At 46.8% G+C, this 26,736-nt stretch overlaps 1 protein-coding gene across 1 annotated transcript in view; it reads left to right on the forward strand.

Annotated features, from left to right (window-relative positions):
- Positions 1-26,736, forward strand: part of cnksr2a (connector enhancer of kinase suppressor of Ras 2a) — a 467,989-nt gene that overhangs the window by 317,096 nt on the left and 124,157 nt on the right. Inside the window, exon 13 of the mRNA XM_078232430.1 lies at positions 4,097-4,326. Coding sequence (XP_078088556.1) covers positions 4,097-4,326 — 230 coding nt within the window. The remainder of the gene's footprint in view (positions 1-4,096; positions 4,327-26,736) is intronic.

Consider the following 26,736-nt stretch of genomic DNA (forward strand, 5'->3'; position numbering starts at 1 on the left):
CATCAAAATATTCAATGATCTTATTTCCTGTCCTGGTTCCCAGAGTAAAAGCAGCTTTAATGAGGCTCCTTCCAATAAACTAGAAAGATTGTTTATTATAATACCAAAACCATTTTGAACAAGTCGCAGGTGCTGGTTAACACACAATTATAATCAGGAAATATAACAAATTGTCTTGTCCTAGAGGATTCACACACACACACAAACAAATAGAATCCCTCTGCACTCAAGATTTACAATAGCTTATTTACATTACCTTTCCTTCACTCACTCCTTCTGTGTTGGAAAAGTCTCACTTCTGTACAGCAACTCTGCAAACCAATCTGGTTTCAGTTCAGGGACTAACAGTATGACTGATCACAGAGGACAACCCATGTTTCAGCAATGCTGAAGATGGACATATATCTCAACAGGAAGTAATCATGGATAAATTTGCCCACAGTTATAGTGGTTCGGAGCAGTACTGTTGATTTCCTACCAGGCAAGCGGTACTGTAAAAATTGTTGCTTCCTGGGTTCTGATTTTCTGCAGTCCCTTGAGTGCTGGCAGTTTTAAGTCGCTCCAGAGGGAAGCAACACAGAAACTGCAACAAACCCTTCCCTTTCGCACTCAGTGCTATTCTCAGCAGAGAAGACCAGACACAATCTGGCATATCAACTCTTTCCAGGTGGAAGAAGCCAGCGACACAGCCTGGAATCCAGTTTCAGCCGGGTGAGACTCTAGCTGTGCTGTGAAAATGCAAACACGAATCTTGGACGGAATTATGATCATCACCTCCTCCTTCACCGCCTCCTCCTCCTACCACATGTCTCGGTGACTGCTCAGAAGATGTTTGGCAGACATATGAAGATTTCACTCTGTTCATCACTAAGTGGAAATTGCAAATCTTGTGCATTAATTGTATTTTTGCCAATGGAACTGCAGTAACCCTGCAGTTTTTATCCAGTCAAATGGGAAACACGAGTCTGTTACCTGGGGTGAAATTCTCTGGCCTCCCAGCCGCGTGTTTCCCGCTGGCGGGAGGTGGTGCGTTGTTTGCTGGAATTCCCATTGACGTCCCCCCCACGGTGGCAGGAAACAGCTGAAAATTATCCTTTGTTGTTCCACCACTAAGAACACTGAAAACATAATGAGAGAGAAATTAATTCATGTGGCACTATGACATGCAGACATAAGTCCCCAGGGACAGACAATGCTGTAGATTGCTAACTGTCTGTCCTGCACAGTGCTTTTCATTGACACCATTGAAAATGTCCCATGGGCTGTACAGATAATGGGCCATGGCACTGCCTGTCATAAGAAAAGAAGAAATAGGAGCAGGAAAAGGCCATTCAGCCCCTTGAACCTGCTCCCCATTCATTCAGATGGTGGCTAATCTGATTGTGGCCTTTACTCCACCTTTCTGTCTGCCCCCCCTCGATAACCCTCGACTCTCTTGTCAACTAAAAATCTGTTTCACTCAAGCTTGAATATAATCAGCCACCCAGCCTCCACTACTCATCGGGGGAAGAGAATACCTAACACACTCAGCCCTCTAATAGAATAAATTCTTCCTCATGTCCATCTTAAAGGGGAAAACCCTTATTTTTAAGTAGTATCCATGAGTTCTGATTTCCCTATGAAGGGAATCATTATCTCAGCATCTACCTTGTCAAGCCTCCTCAAGAATATTTTGTGTTTCAATAAGATCACCTCTCATTCTTCTAAACTACAGTGAGTATAGGCCCAACGTGCTCAACTTTTCCTCGTAAGACAAACCCCCTCATCCCAAGAATCAACCTTGTGAATCTTCTCTGAACTGTTTCCAGTGCAAGTGTATTCCTCTTTAATTAAGGTGACCAAAAGGGACTAAGTACTCTAGATATGGTCTCGCCAACACTCTGTACAGTTGTAATAATACTTCCCTACTTTTATACTCCATCCCCCTTGGAATATAGGCCTAATTCTGTTTGTCTTCCTAATTACTTACAGAACCTGCATGCTGACTTTTTATGGTTCTTTTACAAGGACATCCGGATACATCCTTACTGCAGCATTCTGTCGTCTCTCTCTATTTAAATACTTTACGCTTACCTATTCTTGCTTCAAAGTGACAATCTCATATTTTTCACGTTATCCTCCATTAACCATTCATTTAAACTATCTACATCCCTTCGCAGACAATTTATAACCTCCTCACAAGTAGCTTTTCTACCTATCTTTGTATCATCAGCAAATTTGGTGCCATCATCCAAGTGATTAATATACATGGTAAATAGTTGAGGCCTCAACACTGATCTCTGTGGCACTTTACTCGTTACACTTTGCCATCATGAAAACAACCTATTTACCCTGACTCTCTATTTCCACTAGTTAACCAGGCATCCATCTATGCTAATATATCATCTCAGCACCACAAGCTCTGATCTTCTGCAGTAAAATTTTATCCAATGCCTTTTGAAAATCCAAATATATTGCCCCGTTATCCACCCTGCTTGTTACATTCTCAAAGTCTCCAATTAATTAGACAAACAAGATTTCCCTTTCCCAAGACCATCATATTCTGATGATATTCTAAATGTCCTGCCACTACTGGGGCAATTCTCCCAGCCCACTACACTGCTCTAGCATCGGCGCGGAGCTGATTTAAATATTGAAATCGCGGTTTCCCTATTAACGGGCTCAGGACTGAAGTCAGAGACTGAACTCGGTGGTTCACTCCAGCGGGGTTTACTCCTGCTCCCCACTAATGGGAAACAGATGGCCAAACCTGCTGGATGGAACAGAGGCCGTGGAGCCCCCCTCAGGAGGTCAGGGGTAAGTGGGGTGCCCCCTGTGTAGTGCCAGCCTGGTCACCTGGCATTGCCGAAGGGGCAAACTGGCAATGTCCAAGGGGCACTTTGGCATTGCCCAACGGGCAGTGCCAAGGGGGTGGGGCCTATAGGGATGATCGGTGGAGGTTCCCGCTGCCACTCTGCATAAGGATCAGTGAACTTGTAGCGTAGCAGAGGTAGGATGGACAGCAATTGGGGATGGCCGTACTGGGTAGTGGTGGGGGAGTGTGGGGGCACTTCTGGGGCAGGAGAGGGGCTGCTTGTGGGGTCAGGAATGCGGGTGGGGGGATGGGTTGGGGATAGCTGGGGGGAGTGGGGAATAGTGGGGCTGGTCCAGGAGACCAGTGATCAGGGGGTGGGGGTGTCGGAGGGGCAACGATGTGGGGGTCACGGGGCTGGCCAGCAATCAGGAGGCCAGCAATGTGGGGCTACTGCGCATGCGCCGATCTCAGCGCTGACAGATCAGCGCAAGCGCAGTGACCCGCTCAGCACTATGCTGCTGATTTTTCCGGTGGGAATAGGTCTGAATCTCTGGGGCACTCTGCAGTGCTCAGAGTGTGGAGAATGCATCTGAAACTCACGCTAAAAGAATCAGCGGGAGTTACTCCAGTTTTCACGCAAATTCGGCATTGAGAATTTTTTTGGGAGAATCGCCCCCCTACCTCTTTAACAATAGATTCGAGGATTCTCAGAATGATAAGCATCAGGCCAACTGGCCTGTAGTTTCCTGCTTTCTGTCTCCTTCGTTTTCTTGCACGGGGGTGTTATATTTTAAGTTTTCCAATCCACTGCAACATTTCCAAAATCTGTTGAATTTTGGAAGATTACAACCAGTGTACCCTCTATCGATGCAGCCACTTATTTTAAGACCTAGTACATAGATCCAGGGAACTTGTCATCCTTAGTTTCCGTTAGATTACACGTTACTTTCTTTCTATAATGACAGTGATTGTTTTAGGTTGCTGTCTCCCTTTTGCCTGTTGATTTTCTGCTACTCTGGAGATGCATTTTGTGTCTTCTACTGTTCCCAAGGAGCTAACAAGACTATGAAAATGCATTTCTCCTCCAGTAAACCTTTTTATGGATTTCTACTGATGAAATAAGTATTGTCATCATCATAGAGTCATATAGTGCAGAAAGGGCCCTTTGGCCCATCGAGTCTCATAAAAGTAGCAGATAAATGTTTTGTAATGCAGTTCTGCTTGAAAAAAATGCCTTCTTCCTCTAGAAGTATATTGGTCATTCCAAGTTTGTTTCTTGTGCATTTTTTCTCCGAAACATAGAAAGTTCACTGATGAGGTACATGAGCGACGATAAGATCCCCATCATTCAAGAGGAGTACTTAGTTAAAAGAGACACAGGCAAACGATCCAGGAAGAAAAGTGACAAGTTAAGCAGTCCAAACCATCCCATCAGCCATTACGCACTGCCAACACCAGTACACCTAGACGCTGTTCGACAGGATTCCCTGAGTACGCCTCTGCCAGAAAACAACACTATCACCCTCTATCATGTAAGTAAATTATGGCTTTCATTTTCTCTTGAACAATCTCTGACACAGTATCAATAAAGTTTGCATTGAATAGACCCTTCTGTTATTCTCATGAATCAAAAACCGAGAGAACTGCACCTAGTTTCAGATACTGCTGTTTCCTTCGGTGGAATTTTGTGGCAAAACAAATAAAACTCAAAAACGATCATTTTTAAAATAACAGGAGGGGTTATTGTCAACTGAAGTGTCTCTGTTTTTCCTTCAGCTAGCTCATGTAATGTTTTGCAAGATCACAAATGTTGCTCTCAGTGAAGAATTAATCCTCATTTTTAACCTAAATATATATGTCTGGGCACAAAGTGAGAATCTGCAATTGACAAAGTGAGGTTGAATGCTAACATTTCACAATCACTTTTTAAAAAAATTACTTCGTGAGCATTCTTAGTTGACATTCCTTCCAAACCAATAATGGTAAAATGGTAAATGGTAAAAAGACAAAATTAAAGGCTCTTCGAATGCAGTCAGTATGTGTAAAAAAAAGATCAATTGATAGCACAAATAGAACTAACTGAATTTGATATGGTAGCTATTACAGAAACAGGGTTGCAACATGAACTATACATTGGAACTATGTATTAAAGAACCTTTGATATTTCAAAGGCACAGCAAGAAAGGAAAAGGAAGTGGGAGAGCTTTGGCAATCAAATATGAGATCAGTACAGTTGTGAGAAATGATCTTGTTTCAGAGTATAGAATGTAGAATCAGGAGATAAGAAATGGCAAGGGGAAGAAGTCAGTGGGCGGGAGTAGTTTACAGTGACTACATTTTAGGACAGAGTACAAATCAAGAAATAATGAGGGTGGCTTGTAAGAAAGGTACTGCAATAATCGTGAGTGATTTTAATCTGCATATAGATTGTACAAAACAAATTAGCAAAGGTAGTTTTGAGAATGAGTTCAAAGAGTAATTTGGGACAGTTTCTTAGAACAGTATGTTCTGGAGCTGACCAGAGAACAGTTTATTTTGGACCTGGTAATGTGTTATGAAACATGATGAATTAAGGTCTCATAGTAAAGGATCCTCTGGGCAAGAATTATCCTAACGTGATAGAATTTTACATTTAGTTTGAAGGTGAGAAACCTGAATCTGAAATGAATGTCTTAAATGTAAATAAAGGCAATTACAAAGATACAAAGACAGAATTGGCCAGTGTAAGGTTTAAGGTTTTGAAGTATAAAACCCTTCCCTTCGGCAGTGATGCACGTCAATTGAACTCAAGACACGAGGCTTCGGTAACTGAAGGCTTTTATTGCCTAACAATGGAACTACTAGAAGGTAAGTACACCACCCCAGACTGACGAGGTCCCGCCCGAGCAGGGGGTCTTATACCTCTCCCAGGAGGCGGAGCCCGACTGGGATGTGCCACAACAGTAACAACCACAGGTGTATTAATCCCACCCTAGCCCAACAACAACATTAGAACAATCCCACAGTGGGAACCAACGATGGTTCACCACATTCACCCCTCCTTTGAAAACAAAGGCCGGCGGGGTGCGAAAACAGACTAAAAAAAAAGTCAACAGATTATAAGTCCAGACGGTCTGGAGGACCGCACCGTCGTTGTGACCTCCTCAATACCGGCGGTGACACCGGAGTAGGTGCTTGCGGTGGCGTTCTCTCCAAAACAGCGTCCGGCTGTCCTCTCGCGGACTCACAGGCCGGTTGACCCTGATGAAGCGATAGTGCAGGGGATCCCGGTACATTCTGCGATGGCGCCGATCTCCGGGTCTCAGGCAAGCTGTACATTGGAGTATAACTGTTAATCACTGGTCCCGGTGCTGACCGTGCCACGTCCGGGGAAGAAATGAGGGATAAGGGATTCGTCACTGGGGATATGGGAGCGACAGGAGTTGCTACGTCCCCTGCGGGCGCCAGGTCTCGGATCGAGACTGTGTCCTCTCGCCCGTCAGGATATGCCACATAGGCATACTGAGGGTTGGCGTGGAGGAGGTGGACCTGTTCGACCAAGGGGTCGGACTTGCGGGCCCTTACATGTCGCCGCAGAAGGACGGGTCCTGGGTACGTCAACCAGGCTGGTAAAGATATCCCCGAGGACAACTTCCGAGGGAATGAGAACATCCTCTCGTGGGGAGTAGCATTGGTTGCCGTACACAGGAGGGAGCGAATGGAGTGAAGCGCATTTGGGAGGACCTCCTGCCAATGGGAGACTGGAAGGCCTTTGGACTTCAGCGCCAATAGGACAGCCTTCCAGACTGTAGCATTCTCTCTTTCCACCTGTCCATTGCCCCTAGGGTTGTAACTCGTGGTCCTACTAGAGGCAATCCCGTATGAGAGCAGGAATTGCCTCAAGTCATTACTCATGAACGACGAGCCCCTGTCGCTATGGATATAGCTGGGGTACCCGAACAGGGTAAAAAGATCACGGAATGCCTTGATCACCGTGGCAGTCGACGTGTCCGCGCAGGGGACAACAAACGGGAACCGGGAGTACTCGTCTATTATGTTCAGAAAGTACACGTTCCGATCTGTTGAGGGAAGGGGGCCCTTAAAATCCACACTCAGCCTCTCGAAGGGGCGAGTGGCCTTGACCAAATGTGCCCGGTCAGGTCGGTAAAAGTGCGGTTTGCATTCCACGCAAATCCGACAGCTCCTTGTCACTGACCTGACGTCCTCCACCGAGTAAGGCAGGTTGCGGGCTTTGATAAAGTGGTAGAGCCGAGTGACCCCAGGATGGCACAGGTCATTATGGAGGGCGTTCAAGCGATCCTCCTGCATAGTAGCGCATGTTCCGCGCGAGAGGGCATCCGAGGGCTCATTGAGATTCCCTGGACGATACATGATATTGTAGTTATAGGTGGAGAGCTCAATTCTCCACCGCAAGATCTTGTCATTCTTGATCTTGCCCCTCTGCGTGTTATTGAACATGAACACCACGGACCGCTGGTCCGTGATCAGGGTGAACCGCTTCCCCGCCAGGTAATGGCGCCAGTGTCTGACGGCCTCCACAATGGCCTGGGCCTCCTTTTCCACCGCTGAATGCCGAATTTCGGGACCTTGGAGGGTGCAGGAAAAAAACGCGACGGGCCTGCCTGCCTGGTTCAGTGTGGCGGCCAGGGCGAAATCAGATGCATCGCTTTCCACCTGAAAAGGGATGGATTTGTCTACCGCGTGCATCGTGGCTTTCGCAATGTCGTGTTTCAATGCCTTGAAGGCCAATTGGGCCTCTGGCGTGAGTGGAAACGTCGTGGACTTAATAAGCGGACGGGCTTTGTCCGCGTAGTTGGGGACCCACTGCGCATAATAGGAGAAGAAGCCTAGGCATCTCCTCAGTGCTTTTGCGCTAGCGGGCAAAGGAAGTTCAGCAAGGGGGCGCATACGGTCGGGATCAGGGCCAATGACCCCGTTTTCCACTACGTATCCCAGGATGGCTAACCGGCGCGTACGGAATACACACTTCTCCCTGTTGTAGGTCAAATTCAGGCGAGATGCAGTGCGTAAAAAGTTCTGGAGATTTGTGTCGTGGTCCTGCTGATCACGGCCGCAGATGGTGACATTATCCAGGTACGGGAAGGTAGCCCGCAGCCCGTTCTGGTCCACCATTCGGTCCATAGCACGCTGGAAGACCGAGACCCCATTGGTGACACCAAATGGAACCCTAAGAAACTGATACAGATGACCATCCGCCTCAAAAGCCGTGTAGTGTCGGTCCTCTGGGCGGATGGGGAGTTGGTGGTAGGCGGACTTAAGGTCTATGGTGGAGAACACCCGGTACTGCGCAATCTGATTGACCATATCAGATATGCGCAGGAGAGGATACGCATCCAGCTGCGTATATCGATTAATGGTCTGACTGTAATCAATGACCATCCGGGGTTTGTTCCCGCTCTTAACCACCACAACCTGTGCTCTCCACGGACTAACACTGGGCTGTATGATCCCTTCTTTGAGGAGCCGCTGAACCTCAGATCTGATGAAGATCCGATCTTCAGCGCTGTAACGCCTACTTTTAGTAGCGATGGGCTTGCAGCCTGGTACCAGATTCTTGAATAAAGAGGGTGTGGTGATCTTTAATGTAGAAAGATTGCATGCGGGGCGCTTTGGACAATTTGGAGACTGCAGCTGTTCCCCTACTGTCAGCGAAGGGAGTGGCCCACCGTACTGTAGGATCACACTCTTCATGTGGACCATAAAGTTTAGTCCGAGGAGAATTGGTGCACAAAGATGTGGCAACACAAGGAGCCTGAATCGCTCGTAAATTGTGCCCTGCACTTTCAGAGTTACCACACAACGTCCTTGAACAGGGACAGACCGGGACCGTGATGCCATAGAGATTGTCTGTTTGGCAGGTTGAACCTGGAGTCCACACCTCTTTACAGTGTCAGGGTGAATAAAGCTCTCAGTGCTCCCGCTGTCAAACAGACAATAAATTGCACGACCATTTACCTCTATGTCCATCATTGAACAGTCAAGCCTGTGGTGCTTAGCCTGGTTCAGGGTGATCGACGCCACCGTTGGCCCTTGAACGTCACTGCAGGCAGCTGAGGTCGATGCTGAGGACCCCTGCTGGTCACTCCTGGTCGTCGTCGTCCAAAATGGCCGCCCCCATGAATCGCACATGGTTGAGGGCGCCAAGCGTAGCGACTCCCGGTGGTCATCCTCCTCCGACTCCGTCGACCACAATGGCGTCGTCCTGGACTCGCACGTGGACGAACCCCGTGGGTACTTCGACGTCGATGGTGATGATCCCCGTTCTGAAGGGTCACAGGCTGCACTGCCGTTCTTGGGCTTTGATCTGCACACCTTCGCGTAGTGCTCCTTTTTACCGCATTGATTACAGACCACCGCTTTAGCAGGACACTTTTGTCGTGGATGCTTGGCTCCTCCACAGAAGTAGCACCGCGGGCCGCATGGGGCTGCCACCGTCGTCGGGTCTACATGGGAGCACGCCATAACACTGCACTTCGAGCCCGTGGGGCAAGGAGGGATCTGTGACTGCTCCTGCCACGTTGTCTCCACGTGGTCCTCCGGATACAGGACCAAGCTCTTCGAAGCCGCCTCAAGCATTTCAGCCATTTCCATAGCTTGGGTCAGGTTGAGATTCCCCTTTTCTAGCAGCTTGAGACGGATGTACGAAGATCCTACCCCTGCCACAAACGCATCTCGGGCGAGGTCATACATATACTGCTCAGCCGACACAGCTTTGCAGTCGCAGCCCCTGGCAAGCTGCAAGAGCTCATTGGCGTAATCCTCCATGGTTTCGCCCGACTGCCGACGTCGTGTAGCGAGGAGGTAACGAGCGTGGATCTCGTTGGGAGGTTTCGTGTAGCGCTTTTTTAAAAGCTCGAGGGCCCTCGGGTAAGTGGTGGCCGCACGGATCGCGAGGTAGACAGTGTCGCTTACCCTCGCATGGAGGACCCGGAGTCTGTCGTCATCTGTGATGACCGCTGCGGAGGCTGCCAGGTAGTCCTCAAAACACTTCAGCCAGTGGTCGAAGGTGTTAGAGGCGCCCACCGCACGTGGATCCAGCGTCAGACGCTCTGGCTTTAAGATTTGTTCCATACTCTCCTTTCCGTCGAGAGCTTAGTGTTAGGCAATAAAATTGATGCACGTCAATTGAACTCAAGACACGAGGCTTCGGTAACTGAAGGCTTTTATTGCCTAACAATGGAACTACTAGAACGTAAGTACACCACCCCAGACTGACGAGGTCCCGCCCGAGCAGGGGGTCTTGTACCTCTCCCAGGAGGCGGAGCCCGACTGGGATGTACCACAACAGTAACAACCACAGGTGTATTAATCCCACCCTAGCCCAACAACAACATTAGAACAATCCCACAGTGTGAACACCCTAGCCCAACAACAACATTAGAACAACCCCACAGTGGGAACCAACGATGGTTCACCACAGGCAGCTACAGTGTACAGGTCAACATCGAAGTCTTTTGACTGCTGGCCTGAGTAGAGCCAGCTGATTTTAAACCCGCCGCTGCTCCTCCTTCCCTGTTGGGTGAGCCTCCATTTGCCTAATAGGGGAGCTCGTATTCTCCCGGGCCCAGGGGGAGATCTATAGACAGTGCCCCAGGGCCATCATAATACCATCAAATCATTGCAATTATTAATAAAGACAAGAAAGTTGATGAAAGAAATTCTTGTTCAGTCAGTACATCAGGGACCCAAACACAATCTTTGCAGTGAAGCAGTCTATGGCTAGAATGAATAGTTCGATAGGAACTATGGTAGAATAGCAAACCTTGAGCTTCAGTTATTAAAGCACTCTCTCCTCATAACTTGCTTTAATTCATTTTATTTTGCTGATTGCAGCTCCAATATAAAACCTGCCACATGATTAGCTATAACCTTAAGTATAACAGTTTACGTTCTTTTGCGCCCTGGTCCCAATGCTGACAAACAAATTTGCCCAAACTGCTGATACTTGTACTTTTTCATTTTAAAGATAAGTAGAACACACAAACTGCAGTCACATTATAATGAGTGGACCATTTTGTAATTCCTGCTGGATATTGCCTTGTTCATCTATTATTAATGCAGAAAGCCATTACTGGGCTAAGATAAGTTGTGGAATTAAGGATCTGAACACAAACATCATGTAGACAGTAGTAATATTGACTTATATTATGATTTGGTCTCTAAATCTGTTGGGGAACATCTAGTGGCTGATGTTCCTAATTTTGCAGAAAAATTTGCAACGAGGAGACTAATTTAATTGGCGTTATGGAGTGTGACCATAATCTCCACAAGAAGCTACAGTTCACCATGCCACTTAATCAATTGTTACAGCAGTAGCAACAAACTCAACTGGGCTTTTCCTTTTTATCCTGGTCTGACAATCTCATTTTCTCCTTCTCTCTCGAAAAAGGAAGTAAAATCTAACAGTACTGGATCTACTCCTAACAAAATTAAAACAGCACCAAAACATTGAAGGGCATAGTGTTAAGCAACTGATTGGCATAGTGTATTGGAGGATTGCCCTTCCACCTGTTTTGTCCCATGTCATGGAAATAAGGATAGAGACAGTATAAATATACTATCAACCTCTCAATGCATTAAGATATGACTTCAAAAACCACAGAATAACCAAAATTTGTTCTAAACAATAAGTGTCTGTGGCACGGTGGCACAGTGGTTATGGACGGCATGGTGGCACAGTGATTAGCACTGCTGCCTCAGAGCACCAGCGACCCAGGTTCAACTCTGGCCTCGGGTCACTGTCTGTGTGGAGTTTGCACATTCTCCCTGTGTCTGTGTGGGTTTTCTCCAGGTGCTCTGGTTTCCTCCCACAGTCCAAAGATGTACGGGTTAGGTTGAGTAGCCAAGCTAAATTGACCCTTAATATCATGGGGATTAGCAGCGTAAATATGTGAGGTTACTGGAATAGGGCCTGAATAGGATTGCAGTTAGTGCAGACTCGATGAGCCGAATGGCCTCCTTCTGCACTGTAGGGATTCTATGATAAACAGAAAAAAAGGTTTATTTATCCAACAAGCTAGCCAGATGTCCAAATGTATTTCTGACTTTAACGCTTGTGTTTATCAGTACACTTCCCTCCCTGAATAAATATTACAGTCAACAGGAACCAGATGTTTGTTCTTAAATAAGCTCTTTGAGAGGGTTGGCCATGTTGCCAGTCCAATTCCAAATTAAGGGCACCTCATTATGACTGGAGAAGAACTTCAAGAAGGAAGATTCCGAATGTTGTTGTCCAGTTAAGAACCAACAGTATAGGCGAACAAGAAATGCAGTTCAGCTGTGATAGCTTGAGGAGTTGTAGCCCCCACAGTACAACCAGGGGCGACCGCCACTGTTAGGACTAAGGGTAGCCCCCAGATATGAAGTGCTGGGACCCCACCACAAAGGTACGTGGCGGGGCCCAAAGGGGAGGCCCCTGGGGACTGAGCAGAGGGGTCATTTTAGAAAGGTCACTGGGTGAAGAGACATCTGGGCAGAGCAAACCTTGTGGAAGTCCCAATCAGGAAAGGGGCCAATGATGGCAGTGCCCCGCTGCCCTTTCCCACATGAGGCCTGAGTTGGCATATTGGCAGGACAGCCCCCCCCCCCCCCCCCCCCCCCCACCGTCCGTGACCACCTTGCTAGCCTCAAAGTGTGGCTGTGTGGTAACAGCCCATAAGTGGTTAATAATTTGACATTTAAAGACCTCAAATGGGACAAGAGCGCACAGGCTACCCTGTGCCTCACTCGCCCTGCCCTGTAAAATTCCTTGTAAGAAATCTCACAACACCAGGTTAAAGTCCAACAGGTTTATTTGGTAGCAAAAGCCACTCTGTAAAATTCCTGCCAGGTTTGAGGCAGGCAGCTGACAGTAGACTCACCAACAGAGGCTTGTAAAATTCTGCTGCTTTTAGAACCTTTATTTTTGAAATAGACTCTTTAGCCGGAATTTTACTGCCCCATCCGCCACGGGAATCGGAGCGGACAAGGGGCAGACAATGGGAACGTCCGTTGACCTCGAGTGGGATTTTACAGTTTTGTGATGAGCTGGGTCACAAAATTCTGCCCCTGTAGTGTGAACCATGGAGGAGCCTTTCTCTGAGACATTGCGTAAAATACAATTGTCAGTACAATAACTGCTCAAGCATCAATGCAATGAAATTAGTATTCATTCCCATGGAACAACAGTTTATGGTTGCAAAAACAAATGAAGAAAAATGCTTTCTTGTCTTTATGTAAGTAAAATAAATGTCACCTTATTAGAATGGCCTATTTTTCCTAGAAGTGTGATTCTTAAATGATTGCCAACATGTATTCAAAGCTATTAAGAAGGCATGAAGGAAAATCCAAAATAGCATAAAATTAATTCTTCATTAACTTGAAAGCAAAGACATTAAAAATGTTTTAAAATAATAAGTCTCGTTAGGCAATATAATAAAACTGCCTCAAATTACATTTTAGTCCCAGGAGTAATAGTTACCATTTTTGATTTCTGAAATAACTGCTATTAACCTTTTGGGCTCAACATTATTGCTGTAACCCATTTCCTGTCAGTTATGGCCTGCTTAGGAATAATAATTGGCATTTAAAAAATCATGAGATTGGACACTTTCATCAGTAGTGTTGATAACCTTAATCAGGTTAGATTTAAAGAAGGTAAACGTCAAGGGGTGCTTTTAAGCCTGAGGTTTGCAAGGCCTCGCTGGATTTGCCCTGTGGTACTACAGGTGGAGGTTAAATATTAGCATCCAACCTCACCATGTGCTTTCCTGAGGGGCCCAATGTTCTGATGGCCAATCTGAGCACGTATGGTTCATTTAATTATCTCAGAAACATCAGAAGAAAGTCTCTCACCGAGCTTTGCATCTTCAAATGAAGCTTTGTCCACTAAAAAAAACCTCATCCATGAAAACCAGATACAAGAAAATCCCAGCGTCCGGCTGAAGTGGGAGATTTATGCCCTGTACGGACTTATTTTGGAGCCTTTTTGTATTTTCACTGTTGCATTTTGCTCCATGAGTACTGAACTTTGCTGGTTTGTTCTCCATTTTCTTCAGCTGATTTTAAAAATTATTTCTGGTTATTGCCAGTTTTGATATCGTATGTGATAAAGAGGTGAGGTTAGGTATTTCTTTGGATTCCAAATGAGCTGCTGTAGTGATTGTGGTCTTTTTAAGACAGTGCAGCAGGAGAGGGTCACCTGGTTTGATGGACCAGTGGCAACTGAGAGTGAATGATTGCCCCCCCCCCCCCCTCAGAGGGTGGAGTCCTCTCTCAGGAAAAGTACATCTGGAAGACATGTAGTAAACATGTAAGGACTGAAGCAACCGGGCAGACTACTCCAGGGCAGCCTAGGGCTGCAAACCCCTGCACATGGTTTCTCTTTATCAATTTTATCTACCTTTATCTATCTAATTTATCTATTTATTTTTATCCACCTTTATCTTTACCTTTTGTTCCTAATTTATCCTCAAGTGTCTTGATGATGCCAGAAGTGTGCCGCTACATAACAGCTACATATTGAATGAGGAGCAAGAGTTATTTTGAGGGCAAACAAATACAGCAGTAATGGTCCTTGAAGCATTTTGCTATACCCATGCATTGATGTCAGAGGAGACCATTCTTTGTCATGTCTGCTTCATAGGATAGGGTGCCACATTTGGATCATCTTCTTTACAGTAACCACCTAAAATCTGATTCAATAATAACTTTTCCATGGAAGTGAAGCTTTCATGTGACCTATGGTTGTCAATTCTGGTCAGGTGCATTCCAGGGCCATCCACCTCCAACTATCCTGCCCAGGCACACAGCTCTCTGTCCCATGGCCAATACTTTTAGAATTAACAAATAAAAGTGTTGAAAAAAAAAACCACACGTTTTTAATACCCCTATAAATGTTGCCCCAGGTTGCACACGGCAATACCTGGGAAATTAATCTTTCATTCCTGAAAATTCCAAAGTCGTCCTGGAAAATTGACTACTCTAAATGCAATCAAGTTCTTGCAAGTCCATGAGACCATAAGACATAGGAACAGAATTAGGCCACTCGGCCCATCGAGTCTGCTCCGCCATTCAATCATAGCTGATATTTTTCTCATCCCCATTGTTCTGCCTTTCCCCCATAACCCTTGATCCCATTATTAATCAAGAACCTACCTATCTCTGTCCTAAATACGCTCAATGACCTGGCCTCCACAGCCTTCTGCGGCAAACAGTCATACCAAGAGTTCTTCCAGGAGATGGCTGTAACATCTGACAGACCACAGTGCACACGTGAATCAAGCAAGTGACTGATTAGGGGAACATCATCATTCCCCCTCTGTGGAGGATCTTTCAGATGGTCAGGTTGCCCAGTGCTACAAGGGTTGTTAGATTTTATCAAAGGTGTTCCATATGTGGGTTTTAGAGCCCTCATGCCAACCCAGTAGCCTTCATGAACAGGAAGGGTTTGTACTCAGCTGAATGTTAAAAATCCTTTGGTGCTATTTAAAGAAGAGGGGAATTCTCCCCAGTGTCCTAGCCAATGTTTATCCCTCAACCAACACCCAAAACTGGTTGGTCATTATCTCATTGCTGCATAGAGATTAACTGCTTCATTTTCTACATCACACTTCAGAAATAGCTCATTGGCGATGAAGAGCCTTGAGACATCCTTAATTTGTGAAAGGTGCCACATAAACATAAGTTCCTTTTGTTACCCCCTCAATTAGTTTTCAGATGATATCTGAACACAGAAACCTGTATATCAATGGTGGTTCACCAGGAAACAGGAGTGGTGTATTCACTTTGCATCAAGTCATGTTATTTTAAGGAGAAGAAACATTAGTTGGCTGGTTGTTAGGAGAGCAAAGCTATCCTCTGTATTAATATTGGTCACATGGTAAAATCCTTCAACCGCAGAGGACCACCTTACTTTGGGAACCATTTGCTGTTCCTTGGCCAACTCTTTCATCTTCAAAAAGCAAATTCTTCCTTTGCAGTTTGCACATAATGAGCGCTTTGTGCAAAGGAACAATGCTTCAAATGATACCTCTCAGTGGTTGCAGAGGTTCTCAATCTAATTCTGTGATGCACCTTGGGATCTTTTATGATGTGGAAGGTGCTCTACAGTATAAGATGGTGTTCTTGATGGGCCAAGCAAGAAATGAGTAGGAAAATGAAGATCAAACTTTCTTCTGTACATCTGGTACCAGCAAATTGCTTTCATGTTTGCACGCAGGCACAAAGGAATTCCATGATTGCAATTAGCACCTTTGCTCTTAATCAGGAATACTTGCAGCCCCAGGGAGGATTGCGCTAAGAGGAGTAAAGAGATCCACCTGTCTCCTGCATCAATGTGAAGAACTGTTCCACTTTTCTGCCCACAACATCCCTCTCTGAGGCAAGCTGCAACTTCTGCCATATCAGATTTCACCCTGCCCAAGTGTGCACCAAGCAAATGCATGTTTCTTGGTGTTCACCATCCAAAACTGAATGTGGTACTCTCGATAAAAGATCTGACCAAAGCTCTCCAACTGAAGTATCACTTCCCTACTTCTGAGTTCCAATCCCCTCGAGATAAAGGGCATCATTCCATTCACCTTTGTAATGTTTTTCTCTCCCCTACTGCGAAAGCCAATACAAAGTACTCATTTTACACATCTACTTTCTTATTAGCCATTGTGGCTTCACCTACATCTGTCACTAATGGGCCCCCATTTCCTTATACCACTCTCAGCATCAATATATTGATAAAGCCATGAGCTACGACCATCCCTTGCCTGTTCCGGCTCTATTTTTACACCTCTGATTGTAATCCCCTTTGTTGCTTTTTATAGCTCTCCCAGTCTGCTGGATTTTCACATTTCCTTCCATTTGTGCAAGCCTTTTTAACTCGGTACCGTCTCTTATCTCACATGATACAATATGTTAGTGGCAGATGGTTTCCTCCGATGCCTGGTTGGTGATCAGTTCATCTGTTCAGAGAATTGATTAAATGGTTGGAGCCTGCTGATTGCATAAAGCTAATCTTCTCTTCTGCATAGAGATTAAGCTATTGGATGACAAAGCACAGAAGGTAGAATCCATGAGATGCAACATGTGTATTTCTGTCACACAGCTACTAACCTTTGCAGATTTTTTGCAAAATATGGACACTTGAGCTCCTATCACTGTAGTTTAATATATTTGTAGGCATCAAGGCCCTCATCAGTAATTTCAGCAACTGCAACATCCAATTGAGAACTATTAATATTTCTATTCATATCTTTCAAATGGAACAAATGTCAGATGCAAACAATGCAACTCCACAAATGTGTCAGTATGAAAGAACTGGGTGTTTTGTTTTAGCTACAAAATAGATCTGGGAGTGACCTTATAATAATATCTGCTCCACCATAATTTATTAATTTTCACAGCCTGGACAGAATATGATGCTTTAAGTCAGGTTAAACGACCAGGAAGTTTAATTTTGTCATTGCCTTGAACGCCAGCCATTCACAGATTGTTCTGTGCCTTTTCATTTGTAAATCCAACCTGCCTCGCTGTGTGGATTAGAGTTGCAGTGACATGTGAAAGAGAAAGAGGCAGGGAGACTTTGATAGCTGTGAGAATGGTGAAAAATACAGCTTCCAAGTGCCACTGGATGAGAGGAAAACGTTGAGGTATTTCAACCAAATTGTGATTCATAGAACCCTTGCAGTGCGGAAGGAGGCCATGATGTGCATTATCATACATGAGGCTTGATGCTCAGGAAATAAAGGCTTTTATTTGCTGTAACAAGGCAGCTACCAATTATATACACGATCCCAGACTGAGGGGTCCCAGCCAGAGCAGGGACCTTTATACCTCTCCCAGGAGGCGGAGCCCGACTGGGATGTACCACTGATGCACCTCAATGAGCACCCGGAAACAAGGCTTTAGAACTGAAGGCTTTAATACATTAACAATGAAACTACTAACACAAATTCACCCGTTCAGACTGAAGGGGTCCTGCCGGAGCAGGGGGTCTTATACCCTGCCACCGGAGGCGGGACCCCACTGGAGTGTGCCATGATAACACTTAGGACAGGTAAACACCCTATCCCAACAACATAGTACAACCCCCACAGTAATAACACCCTAGCCCAACAGTAACACAATAACAACCCCAGTGGTGAACCAACGATGGTTCACCACATTCACCCCTCCTTTAGGAACCAAAGGTGGCGGGGTGGATGAAAACAGACAATGACAAAAAAAAATAACAGGATTCACAAGTCCAGACGGTCTGGAGGACCACACCGACGCTGCGATCTTCTCAACACCGGTTGCGAAACCGGAGCAGGTGCTTGCGGTGGCTCTCTCAAAGCAACATCTGGCTGTCCCCTCAAAGACTCCCGGGCCGGCCGGCCCTGATGAGGCGATGGTGCAGGGGATCCTGGAACGTTTGGTGGTGGTGGTGGTGGTGATGATGGTGGCGCCGATCTCCGAGTCTCAGGCAAGCTGTACATGGGAGTAAAAGTGTTATGCACTGGTCCCGGTGCTGACCGCGCCACGTCTGGGGAAGTAATGAGGAGTAGTGGATCTGTGACTGGGGGAATAGGAGCGACAGGAGTTGCTACGTCCCCTGCGGGCGCCAGGTCTCTAATGGAGACAGTGTCCTCTCGCCCGTCAGGATATGCCACATAGGCATACTGAGGGTTGGCGTGGAGGAGTTGGACCGGTTCGACCAAGGGGTCGGACTTGCGAGCCCTCACATGGCGCCGCAGAAGGACGGGTCCTGGGTACGTCAACCAGGCTGGCAATGAGGTCCCCGAGGACGACTTCCGAGGGAATGAGAACATCCTCTCGTGGGGAGTAGCATTGGTTGCCGTACACAGGAGGGAGCGGATAGAATGGAGCGCAGTTGGAAGGACCTCCTGCCACCGGGAGACTGGAAGGCCCTTGGATTTCAGTGCCAGTAGGACAGCCTTCCAGACTGTAGCATTCTCCCTTTCCACCTGTCCGTTACCCCTAGGGTTGTAGCTCGTGGTTCTACTAGAGGCAATTCCGAATGAGAGCAGGAATTGCCTCAAGTCGTTGCTCATGAACGACGAGCCCCTGTCGCTATGAATATAGCAGGGGTACCCGAACAGGGTAAAAAGCTCACTGAATGCCTTGATGACGGTGGCAGTCGACGTGTCCGCACAGGGGAAAACAAACGGAAACCGGGAAAATTCGTCTATTATGTTAAGAAAATAGACATTCCGATCCGTTGAGGGAAGGGGGCCCTTAAAATCTACACTCAGCCTCTCAAAAGGGCGAGTGGCCTTGACCAAATGTGCCCGGTCTGGTCGATAAAAGTGTGGTTTGCATTCTGCGCAAATCCGACAACTTCTAGTAACTGACCTGACCTCCTCCACCGAGTAGGGTAGGTTGCGGGCTTTTATGAAGTGGTAGAGTCTGGTGACTCCAGGATGACACAGATCATTGTGGAGAGCCTTCAAGCGGTCCTCCTGCATGATGGCGCATGTTCCGCGCGAGAGGGCATCCGAGGGCTCATTGAGCTTCCCTGGACGATACATAATATCGTAATTATAGGTGGAGAGCTCAATTCTCCACCGCAAGATCTTATCGTTCTTGATCTTGCCCCTCTGCGTGTTACTGAACATAAACGCCACGGATCGTTGATCCGTGATCAGGGTGAACCGCTTACCTGCCAGGTAATGGCGCCAGTGTCTGACTGCCTCCACAATGGCCTGAGCCTCCTTTTCCACCGCTGAGTGCCGAATCTCTGGGCCTTGAAGGGTGCGGGAAAAAAACGCGACGGGCCTGCCTGCCTGGTTTAGTGTGGCGGCTAGGGCGAAGTCCGATGCATCACTCTCCACCTGGAAAGGGATGGATTCATCCACCGCGTGCATCGTGGCTTTCGAGATGTCGCTTTTCAAAACCTTGAAGGCCAATTGGGCCTCCGGCGTAAGTGGGAAGGTCGTGGACTTAATGAGCGGACGAGCTTTGTCCGCGTAGTTGGGGACCCACTGTGCATAATACGAAAAGAACCCGAGGCATCTCCTCAGTGCTTTCGTGCTAGCGGGCAAGGGAAGTTCAGTGAGTGGGCGCATACGGTCTGGATCAGGGCCAATGACCCCGTTTTCCACCACGTATCCGAGGATGGCTAACCTATGCGTACGGAATACGCACTTCTCCCTGTTATAGGTCAGATTCAGGCGAGATGCAGTGCGTAGAAAGTGTTGGAGATTCGTGTCGTGGTCCTGCTGGTCATGGCCGCAGATGGTGACGTTATCCAGGTACGGGAAGGTAGCCCGCAACCCGTTCTGGTCCACCATTCGGTCCATAGCACGCTGGAAGACCGAGACCCCATTGGTGACACCAAATGGAACCCTGAGGAATTGGTATAGACGACCATCCGCCTCAAAAGCCGTATATTGTCGGTCCTCTGGGCGGATGGGGAGTTGATGGTAGGCGGACTTAAGGTCTATGGTAGAAAACACTCGGTACTGCGCAATCTGATTGACCATATCAGAAATGCGCGGGAGAGGATACGCATCCAGCTGCGTGTATCTATTAATGGTCTGACTATAGTCGATGACCATCCGAGGTTTGTTCCCGCTTTTGACTACCACGACCTGCGCTCTCCACGGACTAGCACTGGCCTGTATGATCCCTTCCTTGAGGAGCCGCTGAACCTCAGATCTAATAAAGATCCGGTCCTCAGCACTGTAACGCCTACTTTTAGTAGCGATGGGCTTGCAGCCAGGTACCAGATTTTTAAAAAGGGATGGTGTCGTGATCTTCAGGGTGGATAGATTGCACGCGGGGCGCTTTGGGCAATTTGGAGGCTGCGGCTGGTTCCCTACTGCCAGTGAAGGGAGTGGCCCACCGTACTGTAGGATCACACTCTTCATGTGGACCATAAAGTTTAGTCCGAGGAGAATTGGCGCGCAAAGGTGAGGTAGCACAAGGAGCCTGTATTGCTCGTAAACTGTGCCCTGTACCTCAAGAGTTACCATACATCGTCCTTGGATCGGTACAGACCGGGACTGTGATGCCATGGAAATTGTCTGTTTGGCAGGGAGAACCCGGAGTCCACACCTTTTAGCAGTTTCAGGGTGTATGAAACTTTCGGTGCTCCCACTGTCAAACAGACAATTCACAGTTCTGCCACTAACCTTTACCTCCATCATGGAATGTTCCAGTCTGTAATGCCTGGTCTGATCCAGAGAGATCGACGCCACCGTTGGCCCCTGGGTGTCACTGCATGCTGCCGATGTGGATGCTGAGGACCCCTGCTGGTCGCTGCTGCATGCTGCCGATGTGGATGCTGAGGACCCCTGCTGGTCGCTCCTAGTCGTCGTGGACCATGATGGCCGCCCCCATGAATCGCATGTGGCCGAGGGCTCCAAGCGCAGCGACTCCTGGTGGTCTTCCTCCTCCTCTGTCTGCCACGATGGCGCCGTCCTGAGATCGCACGTGGTCGGACCTCGTGGGTACTGCAGCGCCGAAAGAGATGGTCTCTGTTCTGGAGGGTTACAAGCTGCACTGCCGTTTTTAGGTTTGGACCTGCAGACTTTGCCGTAGTGGCCTTTTTTACCGCACTGGCTGCAGATTGCCATTCTTGCCGGACACTGTTGCCGTGGATGCTTGGCCCCACCGCAAAAATAGCATCGCTGGCCACCTGGAGCTGCCGCCGTCGTCGAATCGATCTGGGAGCGCGGGTTCGCGGGGCGAGGAGGGAGCAGAGCTTGCTCCAACCACGTTGACTGCACGTGGTCCTCGGGGTACAGCGCCAAGCTCTTCGACGCCGCCTCCAACCTCACGGCCATCCCCATTGCCTGGGTCAAGTTGAGTTTCCCCTTTTCTAATAATTTAAGTCTGATATACGAGGACCCTACCCCTGCTACGAACGCGTCTCGGGCGAGGTCTTGCATGTACTGCTCGGCGGAGGCATCCTTACAGTCACAACCCCTGGCAAGCTGCAGGAGTTCATTGGCGTAGTCTTCTATGGTCTCGCCCGACTGCCGACGTCGTGTAGCGAGGAGATAACGAGCGTGAATCTCGTTGGGTGGCGTAATGTACCTATTCTTTAGGAGCTCGACGGCACCCTGGTAAGTGGAAGCTGCACGAATGGCTAGGTAAATCGTGTCGCTTACCCTTGCGTGGAGGACCTGGAGTCTATCACTGTCTGTAGTGATAGCTACCGAGGCTGCCAGGTAGTCCTCGAAGCACTTCCACCAATGTTCGAACGTGTTAGCTGCACCGACCGCACGTGGGTCCAGTGTCAGACGATCCGGTTTTAGGATCTGTTCCATATTCTCAGTTAATGTATTAAATTGATGCACCTCAATGAGCACCCGGAAACAAGGCTTTAGAACTGAAGGCTTTAATACATTAACAATGAAACTACTAACACAAATTCACCCGTTCAGACTGAAGGGGTCCTGCCGGAGCAGGGGGTCTTATACCCTGCCACCGGAGGCGGGACCCCACTGGAGTGTGCCATGATAACACTTAGGACAGGTAAACACCCTATCCCAACAACATAGTACAACCCCCATAACAACAACACCCTAGCCCAACAGTAACACAATAACAACCCCAGTGGTGAACCAACGATGGTTCACCACAACCACAAGACTACAATACAAAGGTGTAACAACCCCACCCTAACCCCAACAGCAACAAGTAGAACAACCCATCCCTAACCCAACAGCAACATATGTACATACTTGTAGTACTGGCCAGACCCTGGCTCAGTACTATCTAGTGGGAACCAACGATGGTTCACCACAGGCCATTCAGCCCATCGAATCCACACCAACAACAGTCCCACCCAGACCCTAACCCCGCAACCCCACATATTTACCCTGCTAGTCCCCCTGACACTAAGGGGAAATTTAGCATGGCCAATCAACCTGACACACACACCTTTGGAGTGTGGGAGGAAAGCGGAGCACCCAGAAGAAACCCACGCAGACACGGGGAGAATGTGCAAACTTCACACAGACAGACACCCGAGACCGAAATTGAACCCAGGTCCTGTGAGGCAGCAGTGCTAACCACTGTGCTGCCCATTTTATCGTGTTTTTTTTATTACAGGATTATTCCATTTTTATAGGGTTTAGGTTATTAATACAATACTCAGAGCATTTTGAGATGCACATTGAACCATCAGGACCGACCAAAGAAATTGAAAAAAAAAGCATGTTCTTTTATTAAAACCTAATTCTTTTGGTTGTTTGTTGGTCAGAGAGACATTGGGAGGCTACTAATGGAACTTTGAGCCATGGGCTATCGCGTTCTTTTCAGGTTCAGTGAATGCTCACTCGGCACAAACCATCCAATTATATGATTGGATAAAGCAGATCTTTAATTGCAGTAGATATGGTTCAGTGCTCCTAAAACTGAGATATTAGGGCTAGTTCTGCCTTGGGATAATCATGTTCAGCAGGCAGTATCGATTCAGCCACCGTTGATACACGTCTCTCGTACGCCCTGTCTCTGAAATAAATTCCCACTCACCAAAAATAAAGGGTTTGCTTAAGACCGCTAGTGGACATTCCTTTTCATTCTTGTGTTGTCCAGAAACCTTAAAATCAAGAGTTTAGGTGTGCACATACGAGAGATGAGAAAAGACAGCATGTATCTAGAATAGCAGGATTGGATAAACCTCTTGGGAGCATTTGAAGTCCAGAATGAGTTACCATGCCTGTAATGGAGATATCATTACATATTATAATCCTGACAGTTCTGTAAGAATTAATCTGCTCAGGTAGCCCCAGTAATGAGAAGCATCTTGAACTAGAAATCCTTGTGATCTTCCAGTGGTGAAACAAGGATGTTTGAAACAAGTTTTCAGCAGTGATAATTGCATTTTATTATTCTGGTTAAATGTGTCTAATTATTTTCTAATAAATTAGCAATTATCCTGAAAGCCAAGTTGACGTGCTTACCTGTCAACATATTTCTGTAATTTGTTGTAACTATTTAAAGAAATAAAAATTAACTATTCATCAGTATTTTAGACAAATCTGATCTTTTTTTCTGAACCACATCCTTGATTAGTAACCAGAGTTATAATAAGAACATAAGAACATAAGAAATAGGAGCAGGAGTAGGCCATCTAGCCCCTCGAGCCTGCCCCGCCATTCAATAAGATCATGGCTGATCTGACGTGGATCAGTACCACTTACCCGCCTGATCCCCATAACCCTTAATTCCCTTACCGCTCAGGAATCCATCCATCCGCGCTTTAAACATATTCAGCGAGGTAGCCTCCACCACCTCAGTGGGCAGAGAATTCCAGAGATTCACCACCCTCTGGGAGAAGAAGTTCCTCCTCAACTCTGTCTTAAACCGACCCCCCTTTATTTTGAGGCTGTGTCCTCTAGTTTTAACTTCCTTACTAAGTGGAAAGAATCTCTCCGCCTCCACCCTATCCAGCCCCCGCATTATCTTATAAGTCTCCATAAGATCCCCCCTCATCCTTCTAAACTCCAACGAGTACAAACCCAATCTCCTCAGCCTCTCCTCATAATCCAAACCCCTCATCTCCGGTATCAACCTGGTGAACCTTCTCTGCACTCCCTCCAATGCCAATATATCCTTCCTCATATAAGGGGACCAATACTGCACACAGTATTCCAGCTGCGGCCTCACCAATGCCCTGTACAGGTGCATCAAGACATCCCTGCTTTTATATTCTATCCCCCTCGCAATATAGGCCAACATCCCATTTGCCTTCTTGATCACCTGTTGTACCTGCAGACTGGGCTTTTGCGTCTCATGCACAAGGACCCCCAGGTCCCTTTGCACGGTAGCATGTTTTAATTTGTTTCCATTGAGATAGTAATCCCATTTGTTATTATTTCCTCCAAAGTGTATAACCTCGCATTTATCAACGTTATACTCCATTTGCCATATCCTCGCCCACTCACTCAGCCTGTCCAAATCTCTCTGCAGATCTTCTCTGTCCTCCACACGATTCACTTTTCCACTTATCTTTGTGTCGTCTGCAAACTTCGTTACCCTACACTCCGTCCCCTCCTCCAGATCATCTATATAAATGGTAAACAGTTGCGGCCCGAGTACCGATCCCTGCGGCACGCCACTAGTTACCTTCCTCCAACCGGAAAAACACCCATTTATTCCGACTCTTTGCTTCCTGTCGGATAGCCAGTCCCCAATCCACTTTAACACACTACCCCCAACTCCGTGTGCCCTAATCTTCTTCAGCAGCCTTTTATGGGGCACCTTATCAAACGCCTTTTGGAAATCCAAAAACACCGCATCCACCGGTTCTCCTCCATCAACCGCCCTAGTCACATCTTCATAAAAATCCAACATGTTCGTCAAGCACGACTTTCCCCTCATGAATCCATGCTGCGTCTGATTGATCGAACCATTTCTATCCAGATGCCCTGCTATCTCCTCCTTAATAATGGATTCCAGCATTTTCCCTACTACAGACGTTAAGCTGACCGGCCTATAGTTACCCGCCTTTTGTCTCCTTCCTTTTTTAAACAGCGGCGTAACATTAGCCGTTTTCCAATCAACCGGCACTACCCCAGAATGCAACGAGTTTTGATAAATAATCACTAACGCATCCACTATTACCTCTGACATTTCTTTCAATACCCTGGGATGCATTCCATCCGGACCCGGGGACTTGTCCACCTTCAGTCCCATTAGTCTACCCAGCACTGCCTCTCTGGTAACATTAATCGTATTAAGTATTTCTCCTGCTGCCAACCCTCTATCGTTAATATTTGGCAAACTATTTGTGTCCTCCACCGTGAAGACCGACACAAAAAACTTATTTAAAGACTCAGCCATATCCTCATTTCCCACTATTAACTCCCCCCTCTCGTCCTCCAAGGGTCCAACATTCACTCTAGCCACTCTATTCCTTTTTATATATTTATAAAAACTTTTACTATCATTTTTTATATTAATTGCTAGCCTAGCTTCATAGTCTATCCTTCCTTTCTTTATCGCTTTCTTAGTCTCTCTTTGTTGTTTCTTAAATTTTTCCCAATCACTTGTTTCTCCACTATTTTTGGCCACTCTGTACGCAGCTGTTTTTATTTTAATACTCTCCTTTATTTCCTTCGTTATCCACGGCTGGTTCTCCCTTTTCTTACAATCCTTGTTTTTTGCTGGAATATATTTTTGCTGAGAACTGAAAAGGATCTCCTTAAAAATCCTCCACTGTTCCTCAGCTATCCTACCTGCCAGCCTGCTCTCCCAGTCTACCTTAGCCAATTCATCCCTCATCCTATCATATTTCCCTCTGTTCAAACAGAGGACACTGGTTTGAGACCAAACTTTCTCCTCTTCCATCTGAATCAGAAATTCGACCATATTGTGGTCACTAGACCCAAGAGGGTCCTTCACAATAAGATCCTTAATTCTACCTACCTCGTTACACAATACCAGATCCAAAATAGCTCGTTCCCTCGTCGGTTCCGTAACATGCTGTTCAAGGAAACTATCCCGACAGCACTCTAAGAACTCTTCCTCCATTCCACCATTACCGACTTGAGTCTGCCAGTCAATGTGCATGTTGAAGTCCCCCATGATTATTGCCGTTCCGTTTTTACACGCATCCCTTATCTGCTTGTTTATAGCCCTCCCTACCTCAACATTATTATTCGGGGGCCTATATACCACACCTACTAGTATCTTTCTCCCTCTACTATTCCTCATCTCTACCCATAACGATTCCACGTTTTGTTCCTCAGAGCCTATGTCATCCCTCAGTACTACCCTGATATTATCTCTTATTAATAGCGCGACCCCACCACCTTTTCCTTCCTGTCTATTCTTCCTAAACGCCTGAGCAATGCAATGTGAAATGAATGGAAAAGAATTTTGAGGTTTAATTATGTATTGCTGAACCTAAATCAAACTTGATTGCATCATTATGTGTGATTAAACATAGCACCTATGTTTTAAAGTTTTGTCCCAAAATGTGGGCATTGCTG

This window comes from Mustelus asterias, chromosome 17 (genome assembly GCF_964213995.1).
Source record: "Mustelus asterias chromosome 17, sMusAst1.hap1.1, whole genome shotgun sequence".
Lineage (NCBI taxonomy): Eukaryota > Metazoa > Chordata > Chondrichthyes > Carcharhiniformes > Triakidae > Mustelus > Mustelus asterias.